At 39.6% G+C, this 13123-nt stretch overlaps 1 protein-coding gene across 8 annotated transcripts in view; it reads left to right on the top strand.

Moving 5' to 3' along the window:
- TENM1 (teneurin transmembrane protein 1) overlaps window positions 1-13123 on the top strand; it is an 828305-nt gene that overhangs the window by 807319 nt on the left and 7863 nt on the right. For all 8 annotated transcript variants that reach the window (XM_017743128.1, XM_017743129.1, XM_017743123.1 and 5 more), the window contains 4 exons: window positions 232-467; window positions 6425-6721; window positions 10877-11264; window positions 11895-13115. In XM_017743128.1, coding sequence (XP_017598617.1) covers window positions 232-467; window positions 6425-6721; window positions 10877-11264; window positions 11895-13115 — 2142 coding nt within the window. The remainder of the gene's footprint in view (window positions 1-231; window positions 468-6424; window positions 6722-10876; window positions 11265-11894; window positions 13116-13123) is intronic.

Raw genomic sequence — 13123 nt, 5'->3', positions numbered from 1 at the left:
TGCTGCAGGAAACCTTCACAATGGAAATGATCAGGCCAAATATAATCAAAAACTCTTCAGACTTGGGAAGGCCTGGAGATTACAGCTTGCAAAACTCACACTGCAGTTGATGTTCAGCTGTCTCTAACCTCCCTGGGTTACAAACTCAGCCCTGTTGTGCCTAACATTTGGTTTATAGATCTGGAGAGCTGAACTTCTCTCTGTTTGCTGATTTCTGTTGTTTTTTGACAGATAACACACAGAACATCTACCGGGTCAGCCCAGACGGGTCTCTGAGAGTCACCTTTGCCAGTGGAATGGAAATCACGCTTAACACGGAACCTCACATTCTAGCAGGGGTTGTCAGCCCCACATTAGGGAAGTGCAATATCTCCCTTCCTGGAGAGCATAACTCAAATCTCATTGAATGGAGGCAAAGGAGAGAGCAGACGAAAGGCAATATCTCTACGTTTGAGAGAAGGCTAAGGGTAAGGCTTTCTCTTGTGTAAGTGCAGTGTTCCCTTTGAAAGTCATTCAACTAAAATCATGTTGAAATGTTATACTTTGTAAGAATGAAAATTTTGTGTCAATGGTGAGCCCCAGCCTTGAATTTCAAAGCCAAACTCCTCCAACAGTCTCAGGGATGTTTGATCTCTGATTTTGATTGTGAGACTTGACCTCAAGACATAATTACTTTTTCTTCCTTTTTCAACTAAGAACTTAATTATGGCTTTGGAAGAAGCTGTGAGCAAAGGTTGGAGCCACATTTTGCCTCTCTCAGATCTATCAACCCTCTTTCTTCTGGGGAAGCAAAGGGGGGCCAGCTGCTGCCCAGGACAGAGGCTCTTGCAGGATACACTTTGGGTGTCCTGGCCAGTGCCTTTCCTGCAATTCAGAGTGATGTAGAGCCTCTCCCTGTGTATCCAGACAGGCTCTGTATTAATTCTGCCCTCTGCCACATGCTCTCAAACCCCCCAACTCCCTTTGGCTGGGTTACACCATGGCTCCAAGAAAGACTTGCTTTAACATTGCATCCTTGGTTTATTTTTACCTGTGAGTACAATGACAGATGGTCAACATTTAGCATTTAATTACATAACACCATGGCTCAAAGAGATTGCTGCTTTGCTAAACAGGTTTTTTATGAGATCAGTTCTGGTTTTCACATGAATACCACTTAAAATACCTGTACCAATAGTAGAACTGGGAATTTTGGCCTTAAAAATATTGTGTTATTGACTACAACCTTTCTGGATAGGAATTATGTCTGAAGGTACACATGTTAGCTCTGAAAATACAGAGATGGTTATTAAAATCACTGGATTGTCAAAACTACAAAAATCAAAACCATCTCATTTTGATTATGAGATACTATAGATTTTTTTTAAGTGTACCATCTGTTTGCTTTTCAACTGCTCAATCAAAAATACAAGACTTGGAAGATCTGGCCAGACTGGGCACTGTATGTAAAACACCTATTTGAAAGGGCATTGTTCAGATTTGACAGTCACAGTTACTTTTTAGGATATTGCAAGTGGGCAAAAGCTTCTTACAGTTCTTCTTGCCCACTTTCTGCTTCCTTCCTCTCTAAATTAGTGTGAGGCCTCATAGCCCTGTCTAGGGAAGCAGCTGAACTTAGCACTGTGACAAACATGTTAAGATGGCAGGATCCAAACTGTGGCTTCCTTGGCTCATGTTGCCTACTCAGCTGGAGGCTTTCTGTGTGACTTTGTGCTTAAATAACAGTATGGCACATTTTTCTACAAGAATCTTATGTAATAAGATGGTAAACACAAAGGATGTAGTCAGTCATCTATCCTGCTTACATTGCCAGGGACAAGTTGTTCATCACAATTCTGTTTAATACAACTACTCCATCTTGCACAGTTTCCCCAATAGGCAGTTTGTATTTTCTGTTGTTGAAATTGATTGCAGTTTCTTTTAACTCATTTTCAATTGTTTCTATGTAATCCTTAACACTGCCTGGCAAAAAAAAAAAAGTAAATTCACAAATTGATCAGGACTAAATGTATTCTGGCTGGAGGCATAAGATGTTTATTGAAATATTTCAACACTGAAGGTATCCAGAGGTCAGCTGATTGACCTACCTCTGGAATAGGCTGTTGGGGCATAAAACCACTCATGTATTCCTCCTCCTTCCCCTTCACCTTCATCCAGAGAGAGAATAGAAGGTGAAAGACAAGCATAAGAATAGTTTTGGTATGCTGATGTCGTTCCCTCTTTGTCCTTCCAAAAGTATGCACTAGCAACACAGCTCTTGAACGTTGCATTCTTATTTCTTTAAGCTGTGTCTTTTTATACCTATCCAAGATCAAGAGGACTTAGGAATTGTCCCTGCCTGCTCAGAAGGGCAAGCCAGCCGCCTGTATTACAATCCTGACTGTACTGACTCCCTTGGCTGTACTGAGCTCTAGGACTGTTGTTCTGAGAGCTGTCAGGGCAAGACTAGAGGGAACTTGGTGGGATAGCACAGGTTCCTCTAAAATGAGGATTTTAAAATGGGAAGGAGGAGAAATGTTAGAATCATAGAATCATTTCTGTTTCAAAAGACGAAGATTATCCAATTGTATTCTGCACAAAGGAGACACCATGTAAATAGGCCCAAGAGAAAGGGACAGATGGACTACTGAGGCTGTCAATACCGTGAAGAACTTTGAAGAATTGCAGAAATATCTGGATCCTGGAGTTCATCTTTGCATGGTATGCTGGCAGAATGCAGAGTCAGTGGAGACGGAAGGAGATGGAACAGTGCAGCAAAGGATTCTACCCAGAGACAGCTCTCTTTTCTTGGTGATTATAGGAAATGCAGCACAGCAGGAACAAAAGTACCATCTTATGGTGTGTTTGAAACAGTACACCAAATAATGAAATGGATTTAGGACTTACGGTGGACAGATCCTTGAGTACTGCTGGGAAAAAAACAACAGCATCGTTGAAAGTCCTTATGCTGGATGAGATTCTGGACAGACCTTCTGAAAACTTTTAATGAGTTACATTTTTAAAAGAAATTATTTAAACACTTAATATGCCATGCCTGGCACAATAGGAAGTGTGTTAGAAAGCTTGCAATGTAGGGCAGAAAGAGCTATGCTGAACTTTGAAAATACATGTAAAGAAAAGCTCTGGGGATTGGAGCAGTTCTCAATGGAAATGAACAGACTTGCCGGAGCCCTCAGTTAAAGAAAAAAAAAGAACAGTACAATGGAAGAGTCTTCTGAGAAAAAAAAATAAAAAGCATGGAAGTGAAGTATAAAGATGTTACTGAGAAATCAGCCTGATACCATCAGTGAAACAAACGGCTTTGGCTGCTAAAAGGTATAAATTAGAAGGCAGGTAGCTGGGGATGAGATAAAGGATGACCTACTTGAAGAGAAGAAACAGAATAAAGCTTTTCCTTCTCTGCCTGGTCCTAACTTTTTCAATTTTAATAGCAATTAGCAACCATCTTGAAAGTATATCACTCTATTAGTGTTATTTCCAGTTTTGGAAAGAGGCTGCTGTTAGCATGTTCTGAATAATGCTGGAAACATTGGGTTTTAAAAAGTTGGATTTCTTCATGGTGTGAATTCCCTGCTCTGGAAATAGGGCAGAAGTGAGTAAATTAACTGAAATGCTAGAACAGTCATCTAACTTTATCTCAGGGTCTAAATCAATGTGGGAAACAAATTAACCGCAGGTTTCCTTTAAGTGCAGAACTGCTTGCCCTAGTGCTTCCTGAACGTATATAAAACACTCTCTGGGTATGTATGCATTTTATATTAATAATAAATCTATGTACAATCAGGCATTTTAACATCAATCTTAATCTAGCAAGACTTTCTTTTTTATCAATTGAACTGCTATTTTAATTGACTTCTAAAAATGAAGCAAAGACTGCTGTTAAATCTGATGAGCATGATGCATAGTAATACACTGATTAGAATGCAGCTCTGCTCCCTCCTGACTTTTGCATAACTTGAGGAACGTGGCATTGGATGCAGTCCAGGTTTTATAACTGAATGTCTACAAAATTGAAAATTGAATGCTTGGCCAGTCTTACTTATTTTTGGTGGGTTTTTTTTGGTTGGTTTTTTTGGTTGGTTTTTTTTAATGACAACGGAAGTAACTCACTGGCCTTGGTTCAAAAGTCCTGCAGACACAGGCTTTGACAGCCGTGTTCATTATTGCACTTAACAAATGATCTCCCATTATTTACCAGTCTTACAGCAAATTCTAAAGATGGGACCAAGTCCTCTGCCAGGGTCTGTGAGTTTACATTGGCTCAAATCAAAACACAGACAAAACAATTATCTCATCTGACTTACACCTCAGATAGGGTAGACAGGGTATGCTTAGAAATTAAATCAAAAGAAGTGCATGTTTATGTGATACTTACACAGCAAAATTTCTAGCTAAAAAACTAATGAAAGTAGAGTCAACAAGTGTTTAAAAAATATAGACTTTTTTTTTTTAATTCACTTCTAACATTATTGAAGTCAGCTGAATTTTCTCCCTATTTTCATTAGCTGATATTCCGACCTGACATTGCTTTCAGAAACCAGTTTTCACTGGCTCATAGCAGAATACAAGTTCCAGCCACTCTCAGGAGGCTCCTTACTATGGTTTATATATCTTGGAGGAGTCATTTCATGAAGCCACTGGGATTTGAAATCAGCTTGTCAATAGCAACATTGAGATGAGTCCTCCTACCCATTTATGATCCTGTCTTGCCTTGAGAAGGGTGTTAAACTTAACTTTAATATAAGAAAATAAACAAATGAGACATAAAATGTGCAATATAAGGGAAGTATTTCAACCTTTTTTTAACTCCGTGAGTTTTCAATTACTGCTGCTTTCCACTTCGCTGCTAATTCTGCCTCTGTTTGGTTTTCATTCTTATTTGTTGTACAGTCTCTGAAATTCAGATTGCAAGCAATTTGTATTCGAGGCTCTTCTGTCTCCTAACTGCATTCTACAATGATAGTAATAGCAATAAGAATATTAAACATGTACATGGAACATACATGAATATGACATAGGGTGTACCTCCTACTTGCTTTTCAGTTAATTTGCCACCAAGAGGATTTGTTTTCAGGTATTTTAAGAAGTTTGCTAAAAATTTTATTATATTAGACTTAAACCATCAGTCTGTATACAAGCAAATGTAGTTGAACTGAGCATCACATTTTACTTGGGCTCCTTAACTATCATTAGAGCATAAATTGTAATAGTTACAACAGTCTACAGGGATATATAGGTATTTTACAGCTATTATAAATGAACACTATTAAAGTTAGACATATGTGTATATAAAACTCCAGAAATGGTTGTTGAAGAAAGAACACCTGCTTCTTCTAGATTCTCAGATTATTTTGTATCTAAAAACAGAAACAGGAAAGAAAAAAAATATTCATTCTAATCACATCTTGAATTATTAAGCAGGGTTTATTAACCATTTACTTGGTAGCTGTGCCTCCAGGTCTCAGAGAGGAGGAAGCACTGAGCCATGCTCTGTGCAGACACCTGTACTGGCATTGTCTGTGCTGTAAGGAAGTTAATCATGGGAATAGAGTGATCAGATAAAATGTGGTAGATTAATGCAACAAGCATATTGAGCGTTGATCTGAAAAAGACATGTCAATGAACAGTATTTCATGGTTCTCTAAATTACATCTCTGTTTTAAATGGTGTTTAATAGAGATTGCCCAGTGAATGATGTAAGGAGGCAGATGATGATAGCACTGGATAAATGTATTTTGTCTTCATGAATCTGACTCAGTTTTGAACTTGATTTCAAATTGAGCATTGGGCTGCTGTCCATTTGTCAGACACAGCAAGTTGCTGGTTCTAGATGTGGTGAGAGCTGCAACAAGAAATATGGCTGGTACCAGACACTGCTGCTGCTGGCTTTCAGGAGTCTGGGAGTGGGGTGGTTTTGTGAGGAAGCACAAGGACACTGGTGAGCAGGGTCTGCAGGAGCTGCAAGCACAGCTCTGCCCTTTGCAGCATCAGGATGTGACCTGGGCTGTGAGGGCTGTCCCAGAGCAGCAGCTGACCTGTCAGTGTTCATACAGCTCAAGAGAGGATGTGAGATAGTAGATCTTTCTTACTTTGTGGGCTTAACTACACATCTTTGGCTGGAATCAAGATGTTCATCCACAGCTGAGAAGAAAGAAGTAAAATTAAGGAAAAGGTGAGAGCAGAGGTGAGGGTTTAGCAATGGAAACATCCTGTAATGCCAAATATAGTAACACTGAATGCAAGGAACAATTTTTTTTTTTCCTTCTGTTTCTCATCTGAATCTTTTTTATTTTCTTGTCTTCAGTAAGGCCCAACTCGCAATGTTAAACCATTGCTTACTTCGATTAGGACTGACACAGACATGTCTGCATTGGGTGTACTTAGGATGCATTGTGTTCTTACCTTACTGTGCCTTTGTGTTTAGACCCACAACAGAAACCTGCTCTCCATTGACTTCGACCACGTAACCAGAACAGGAAAGATTTATGATGATCACCGCAAATTCACTCTTCGAATTATGTATGACCAGACAGGACGCCCCATTTTATGGTCCCCCATCAGCAAGTACAATGAGGTCAATATCACTTATTCACACTCTGGATTAGTCACCTATATCCAAAGAGGAACCTGGACTGAGAAAATGGAGTATGATCCAAGTGGGAACATCATTTCCAGAACATGGGCAGATGGTAAAATATGGAGTTACACATATCTAGAAAAGGTAAATTATTTAAGAAATGGGGTTTGTGCCAAGATAAAAAATATTTGGGTTTATTATATTATATTATGTTCTATTTATTTATTTTATTGTATTTATTTATTATATTATATTTTGTACTATGTTATAATGCTGCCTCTTGCAAGTGTATTTAAGACTTTTAAAAGAGAAAATGCATGGAATTACATAGCTAGATAAAAATGAATGTGTCTGGATATGCTCAGACCTACATGTCACCTGCTCAAACCTGACATAGTTCAGTTCAGAAGAAAGTTATCAGCACCTCAGGTTTGTTTAATTGGTAGGTCAAAACAACTTTCTGGTCTCAGTCCAAGTTCAAGTGAAGAAAGGACACCCTAACTGCTGAAAATCACATTACTACTCTGGATAACAGTCAGAAAGATAACAGTCCTGAAAGAGAACTTTTTTTCTCTACAAACACAGCTCTTTTAAGTCAAAATTAGGAGCCCGTGAGCACATGCTTACCTATTCAGTGCTGCATTTTAAACAAGGGTTTGACCCTGGGAGGAGAAAGCTTACTGCAGTATTTATGCGGGCCATTTGGGGGGGAATTATTAATATGAAATGAGTTACTGCTCTGTTTTTATAGTGACTTCTCATCTAAATTCCCTGAACATTTTAAGTTCCATGTGTGTCTAGAGGTAATGGTCACAAAATATGGAGATGAATATTGTATAAACCAAGGAGGAACATCTTCATCTGTAGTAACATTTTGTTTGGTCTTGTCTTTCAAAACCAGAAAGCCAATCTGTATTTTTAAGGCTTTCAGAACTCAGCATGAACTCATATTCAAAGTTTTTTAGATAGCAACATCTTGGACTATCCAATACACCTACAAATATACAAAATATACAAAAACATACAAATGTTAGCAGAACATTTTCTCTGAACCTGTAAACCACGGGAAAAAACTATGGAGGGTGGGGGGCAGGAGAGGTAACATTGATAGGAGTTATTACACACAGGAAATCCAGTGACTTTGAAGTTACTTGTATATTAAAGAGTTCCAAATGTGTACTTTTAAGATAAACTGTGCTGTACTTATTTTGAATGTATTTAAGCTTGATCCTCAAAAAACTTAAACCTAATCCAGTGAAAAAAAAAAAACTATCAAGACTGGAAAATGCATAAAAATGTGATTCCTCCTTGTCTGCATGCAGTGTGGTTCTTGCATGTGTTAACAAGATTGGCAAACCCCAGGAGCTTCAGAAGTTTGTTTCAGATAAATTTGTCAGGGCTTTTTTTTGTCTGTATGCTCTTTTGCAAATTACAAGTAAACAGGCATTTCATACAGCTTTCAAATATTTGGGCAATGTGCCTTTTGGAGGAATCTCTTATTTTTTTCTTTGGACCCAATGGACTTTAATTTTGGAAAGATGTATGCTTCTTATCTTTCCAAACCACTTTGTCTGTTCTTAGTTTATGATGAGCTCATAAATTCAGTCGTATAACTTAACACTGTTACTCTGGAATTCTACACAAAGGGCCAATTCCTGATCTTGTGGAGGCAAGTGGCAAAAGCTTACTGGTTCAGTAGCAGCTTGGGTAATGCTGTAACTGTCATTAAAATTATGGAAAGTCATTCACACCATGGACAATAGTCTCCCAGCTATTTAATGTACTTTCATGAGTGTTGTTCCTTGTGTCAAAGAAAGATGAATTCACTGTCAAAATTAGACATTAAAATATAACTTTGTGGCTCCATTAAAGTCAATAACTCATTGTGTTGATTATGTAATGATTGCTAAAGGTTTTCTGAAGCCTTGTAAGAAACAATAATTCCTTACATGAAAAAAAATTTAATTATATAGGTGGTTTCCAATTCATAGTTATTTAATTCTTCATTTTTAGCACTTGATGAGTTAATTGTACATCCTCAAAAATCTCTACCCCTTACAAAATTAGTTCAAATAATTAAGGTTTTAAAAAGCACTACAACATTAGCATTGTAAATAATTCTAAATGATGAGATTCTGTTCCTCTTGTTTTGGTCACTTTCCTCAATTAGTTAATGCTGTTACATAATCTCCTGAATACTCCGAGCTTGCTTCCAAAACCAGACAGACAAAACAGATGAGTGGCTGTGTGTGTCTGTTGGACAGAAATGACATCTAGTGGTGATGCTCAGCATTTGTCTATTCCCAGCAGAGCTCCCAGTAATTGCCACTGGCTGTTTGTCGTGATACACCATACGGTATCAATCATTATGTGGTTGACCAGGCTCTGGTTGCTTTAATAAAATGACAGCTTTTTGGATGTTTTATGAGCTACCCTCTGAAATCCTTTAAAACAACTAGAACCCAATTTGTGCAGAGTTGAAAAATCCTTTGTAATATTATTAGGGTGAATTGGGAATTAATTTTTTTTTCGCTTTATGTATCCTCTAATAGGCGTGAGAGGATACTAAGTCTCCAGCCCTTGTACTGTCTATCTTTTTACTATCCTGGACAAAAGTGAAAAAGCCACAAAGTGCTGTAAAAATGGCACACAGGGGCACTAAAGTTATATTGGGGATGTTTCTGATATTGTTATTCATACTCTGTCAATGGCAGACAGCTTAAAAACAGGCACGGGAGCAGTATATAGAGAGAGGCGTCACAGCAGTGCTAGGAGAGAGTTCAGCCAGTGGTTTACTGCAGACTGGAGACTCTTGACTGAGGGTAGAAACAAAATAAACGCGGCGCATGTTGGAATGGTTGGCGGAGCAGCAATGAAGCAATCAGAAAATGCTCAGTGTGAAGGTCTGTCATCACCAGTTGGCAGAGGGTGACCTGGAGTGGCATATGTTGGTGCTCTCTGGCTGCTGTACAGGTGACAGATGTCTTTTGCCAAGGGCAGGAAGAGACACATCTTGGTCAGTCAGGGGGCTGGGGGTGTGGAGAGGATGGCCAAGGCTGAGTCTATCTCTGGCCCTTTGAATGGGCAGTTGGTTTATTTGTCAGAGAAAAGTGGCTCAGGGCCAATGTTATTTAGCACATTGCAGGGCTGATCATACGGTGTTTTCTTCCCAGAGAAGATTTTTGAGCTTAGAGGAGAAAAAATCCTATTTTCCTGCTTTCTTTCTCCAATACTCTATGACAAAGTAGTCATACCGTTCCGTGTAAGACTTTGTTTTGCATGATGTCTCAATCCTGCAGAAGCCTGACAAATTTGCTTATGCGCCTGGTAGGTTTGAGCTGTGGGCTAAGAGCTAGGCAGTGTCGGTGCTCCAGCACAACTCAGACAAGGCAAGGAATGTGCAGTGCTCTGGTCCAGCCAAGCCACTTGCTAGAGCTAGGGGAAGGCTACACAGTTCCCCCATATCTTTTCATTCTGTGGTTTCATTATCCTTGTTTCAACAGTGACTGTTCACCAGCCAGCTTGTGCTCTGTGACACTGTGACTTTACATGGTGGGTGAGAAGGCGTACAGAACCCAAACTTTAATTATCAATAGAAAAAGTCTGCACTTGCACATTCATCTGCCAGACAAGCAGACCAGATTTCATTAACCAGCCACAATTAACCAACACAGGGCACCCGTACAGAAATTATATTCTTTTTAAACATTAAAAATGAACAATAGAAGTAGTCACACCAAAGAATCTGCAGACTATTTTCATCCATCTGTAAGCATGGAGATATTATGAACTCTGGGGCAATGTATATTTAAAAGAAAATATACAGGAAAAGGGGTAGGTCTATGCTGGAAATAAGCAGAATGCCAATAAAAGCTAAACACCTTGTACACGCACAAAGTTTCCCCTTTCCAGCTCCTCTAGACACATCTGCTGGTGCAGATGCTCTGCCTGTGTGTGAGGAAGAAGTTCTCTCTGGTTTTGCTTCCTGAGAGTATGCCCTAAATATTTCAAAGCAACATAGCACGTCAGCATGAGGCTGAAATGCTGCTGAGAGCCACATCTGCCTTCCAGTTTGGAGGCCTTTACCTCTAGACTTATTATGATTCTCCTCCTGTTTTGTACCACCTTGCTGGCCAGATCTCCTGGAGCTGAAAGCTTCACTTGGAATTGTACAGACAGTAAGAGCAAACTACAAGAGTGAGTGGTTGTTTCAGCATTTCCATAACCTTCAGGCACTCACTAGATGGATCCCCATGTGCTTGATCCGCCCCTTACCGTGCCATTGCTGTTTGGTTGCAGTCCGTGATGCTCCTGTTGCACAGCCAGCGGCGCTACATCTTCGAGTACGACCAGTCGGAGTCGCTGCAGTCGGTGACGATGCCCAGCATGGTGCGCCACGCCCTGCAGACCATGCTGTCCGTGGGCTACTACCGCAACATCTACACCCCTCCCGACAGCGGCGCCGCCTTCATCCAGGACCTCGCCAGGGATGGGCGGCTGCTGCAGACCTTGTACCCTGGCACAGGGCGCAGGGTCCTGTACAAGTACACCAAACAGTCCCGGCTCTCCGAGATTCTGTACGACACTACGCAAGTCACGTTCACCTACGAGGAGTCTTCTGGGGTTATCAAAACAATACATTTAATGCATGATGGGTTCATCTGTACCATCAGATACAGGCAGACAGGTTTGTCTAACTGTGACTAGTTTGCTAAAGTTTTTGGCTCCTTAAAACGTGACACTCATTCCTCATTTGCAGCACCCTGATCCTGCACTTACCTGGCATGAAATTCCATTATTTTTATGTCTGCAAGTTCTTATATTTTATGTTCCAATAGAAAAATATATGTGTATGTCTCTGTGTCTGCGTCCATAGGTGAATATAGCTGTCCCATTTGAAATACAGTTTTCTTTTTATTGCATGGTATGGAATAGCTCTTAGAATATTTTGTTGTTTTTATTCCTCTGTGTGGATATTTGCTAAATACTAAATCAAGTTGGTTTATTGTTTGTATTTTCGAGTTTCCCTGTTTACACCATAATATAACATAAATTCAAAAGGACTTTATATGAGGAAAGAAATCACCATGTGAAATAAATTTAGTTTAGAATTATCTTGTAAGTAAATAGAAATCATAATTATGAATAAAACAGCATTCATTTAGACAAATATTAATAAAATATAAATAATTCGTAGAGCAAGCATTAATAAAGGTTTGTGAGAGAACAGTGTAACATATTCTGTAGGGTGAGTAAACCAGGGACACAATTCATTATTTTTCTTACTTTTCCTCTTTCCCCTGTTTGTTTTGGACAGGTCCACTTATTGGTCGCCAGATCTTCAGGTTTAGTGAAGAAGGGCTTGTGAATGCCAGATTTGACTACAGCTATAACAACTTCCGTGTCACAAGCATGCAGGCGATGATCAATGAGACGCCCCTTCCCATAGATCTGTACCGTTACGTCGATGTTTCTGGCAGGACTGAGCAATTTGGAAAATTCAGTGTCATTAATTACGATTTAAACCAAGTTATAACCACCACTGTGATGAAACATACCAAAATCTTCAGTGCCAACGGCCAGGTGATTGAAGTACAGTATGAAATTCTCAAGTCTATTGCTTACTGGATGACCATCCAGTATGATAACATGGGTCGCATGGTGATCTGTGACATACGTGTGGGTGTAGATGCCAATATAACAAGGTATTTTTATGAATACGATGCTGATGGTCAGCTCCAGACTGTGTCTGTGAATGATAAAACCCAGTGGCGCTACAGCTACGACCTTAATGGCAACATCAACTTGCTGAGCCATGGGAACAGCGCGCGCCTCACTCCTCTGAGATACGACCTGAGAGATCGCATTACCAGGCTTGGGGAAATTCAATATAAAATGGACGAAGATGGTTTTCTCAGGCAAAGAGGCAATGAGATCTTTGAGTACAACTCTAATGGTTTGCTGAACAAAGCATATAACAAAGTGTCTGGCTGGACTGTGCAATACTGTTATGATGGTCTGGGAAGACGAGTTGCAAGCAAATCAAGCCTAGGACAACACTTACAGTTCTTTTATGCTGATCTCTCCAACCCAATAAGAATTACTCACTTGTACAATCACACTAGCTCAGAAATAACATCCCTATATTATGATCTGCAAGGTCATCTCATTGCAATGGAATTAAGCAGTGGAGAAGAATATTATGTTGCTTGTGATAACACTGGGACACCTCTAGCTGTGTTTAGCAGTCGAGGCCAAGTCATAAAAGAAATTTTGTACACCCCATATGGAGAGATATACCAGGACACTAATCCAGATTTTGAGGTTATCATTGGTTTTCATGGAGGACTCTATGATTCTCTTACTAAATTAGTGCATCTGGGTCAGCGGGACTATGATGTCATTGCTGGTCGGTGGACGACACCAAATCACCATATATGGAAGCACCTGAATGCTGTCCCACAACCATTTAATCTCTACTCATTTGAAAATAATTACCCAGTTGGAAGAATCCAAGACGTTGCTAAGTATACTACAGGTAAAAGT

This window comes from Corvus brachyrhynchos, unplaced genomic scaffold (genome assembly GCF_000691975.1).
Source record: "Corvus brachyrhynchos isolate BGI_N302 unplaced genomic scaffold, ASM69197v1 scaffold398, whole genome shotgun sequence".
Classification (NCBI taxonomy): domain Eukaryota; kingdom Metazoa; phylum Chordata; class Aves; order Passeriformes; family Corvidae; genus Corvus; species Corvus brachyrhynchos.
The sequence above is the reverse complement of the archived record's forward strand: the minus strand, read 5'-3'. Positions and strand labels throughout refer to the sequence as shown.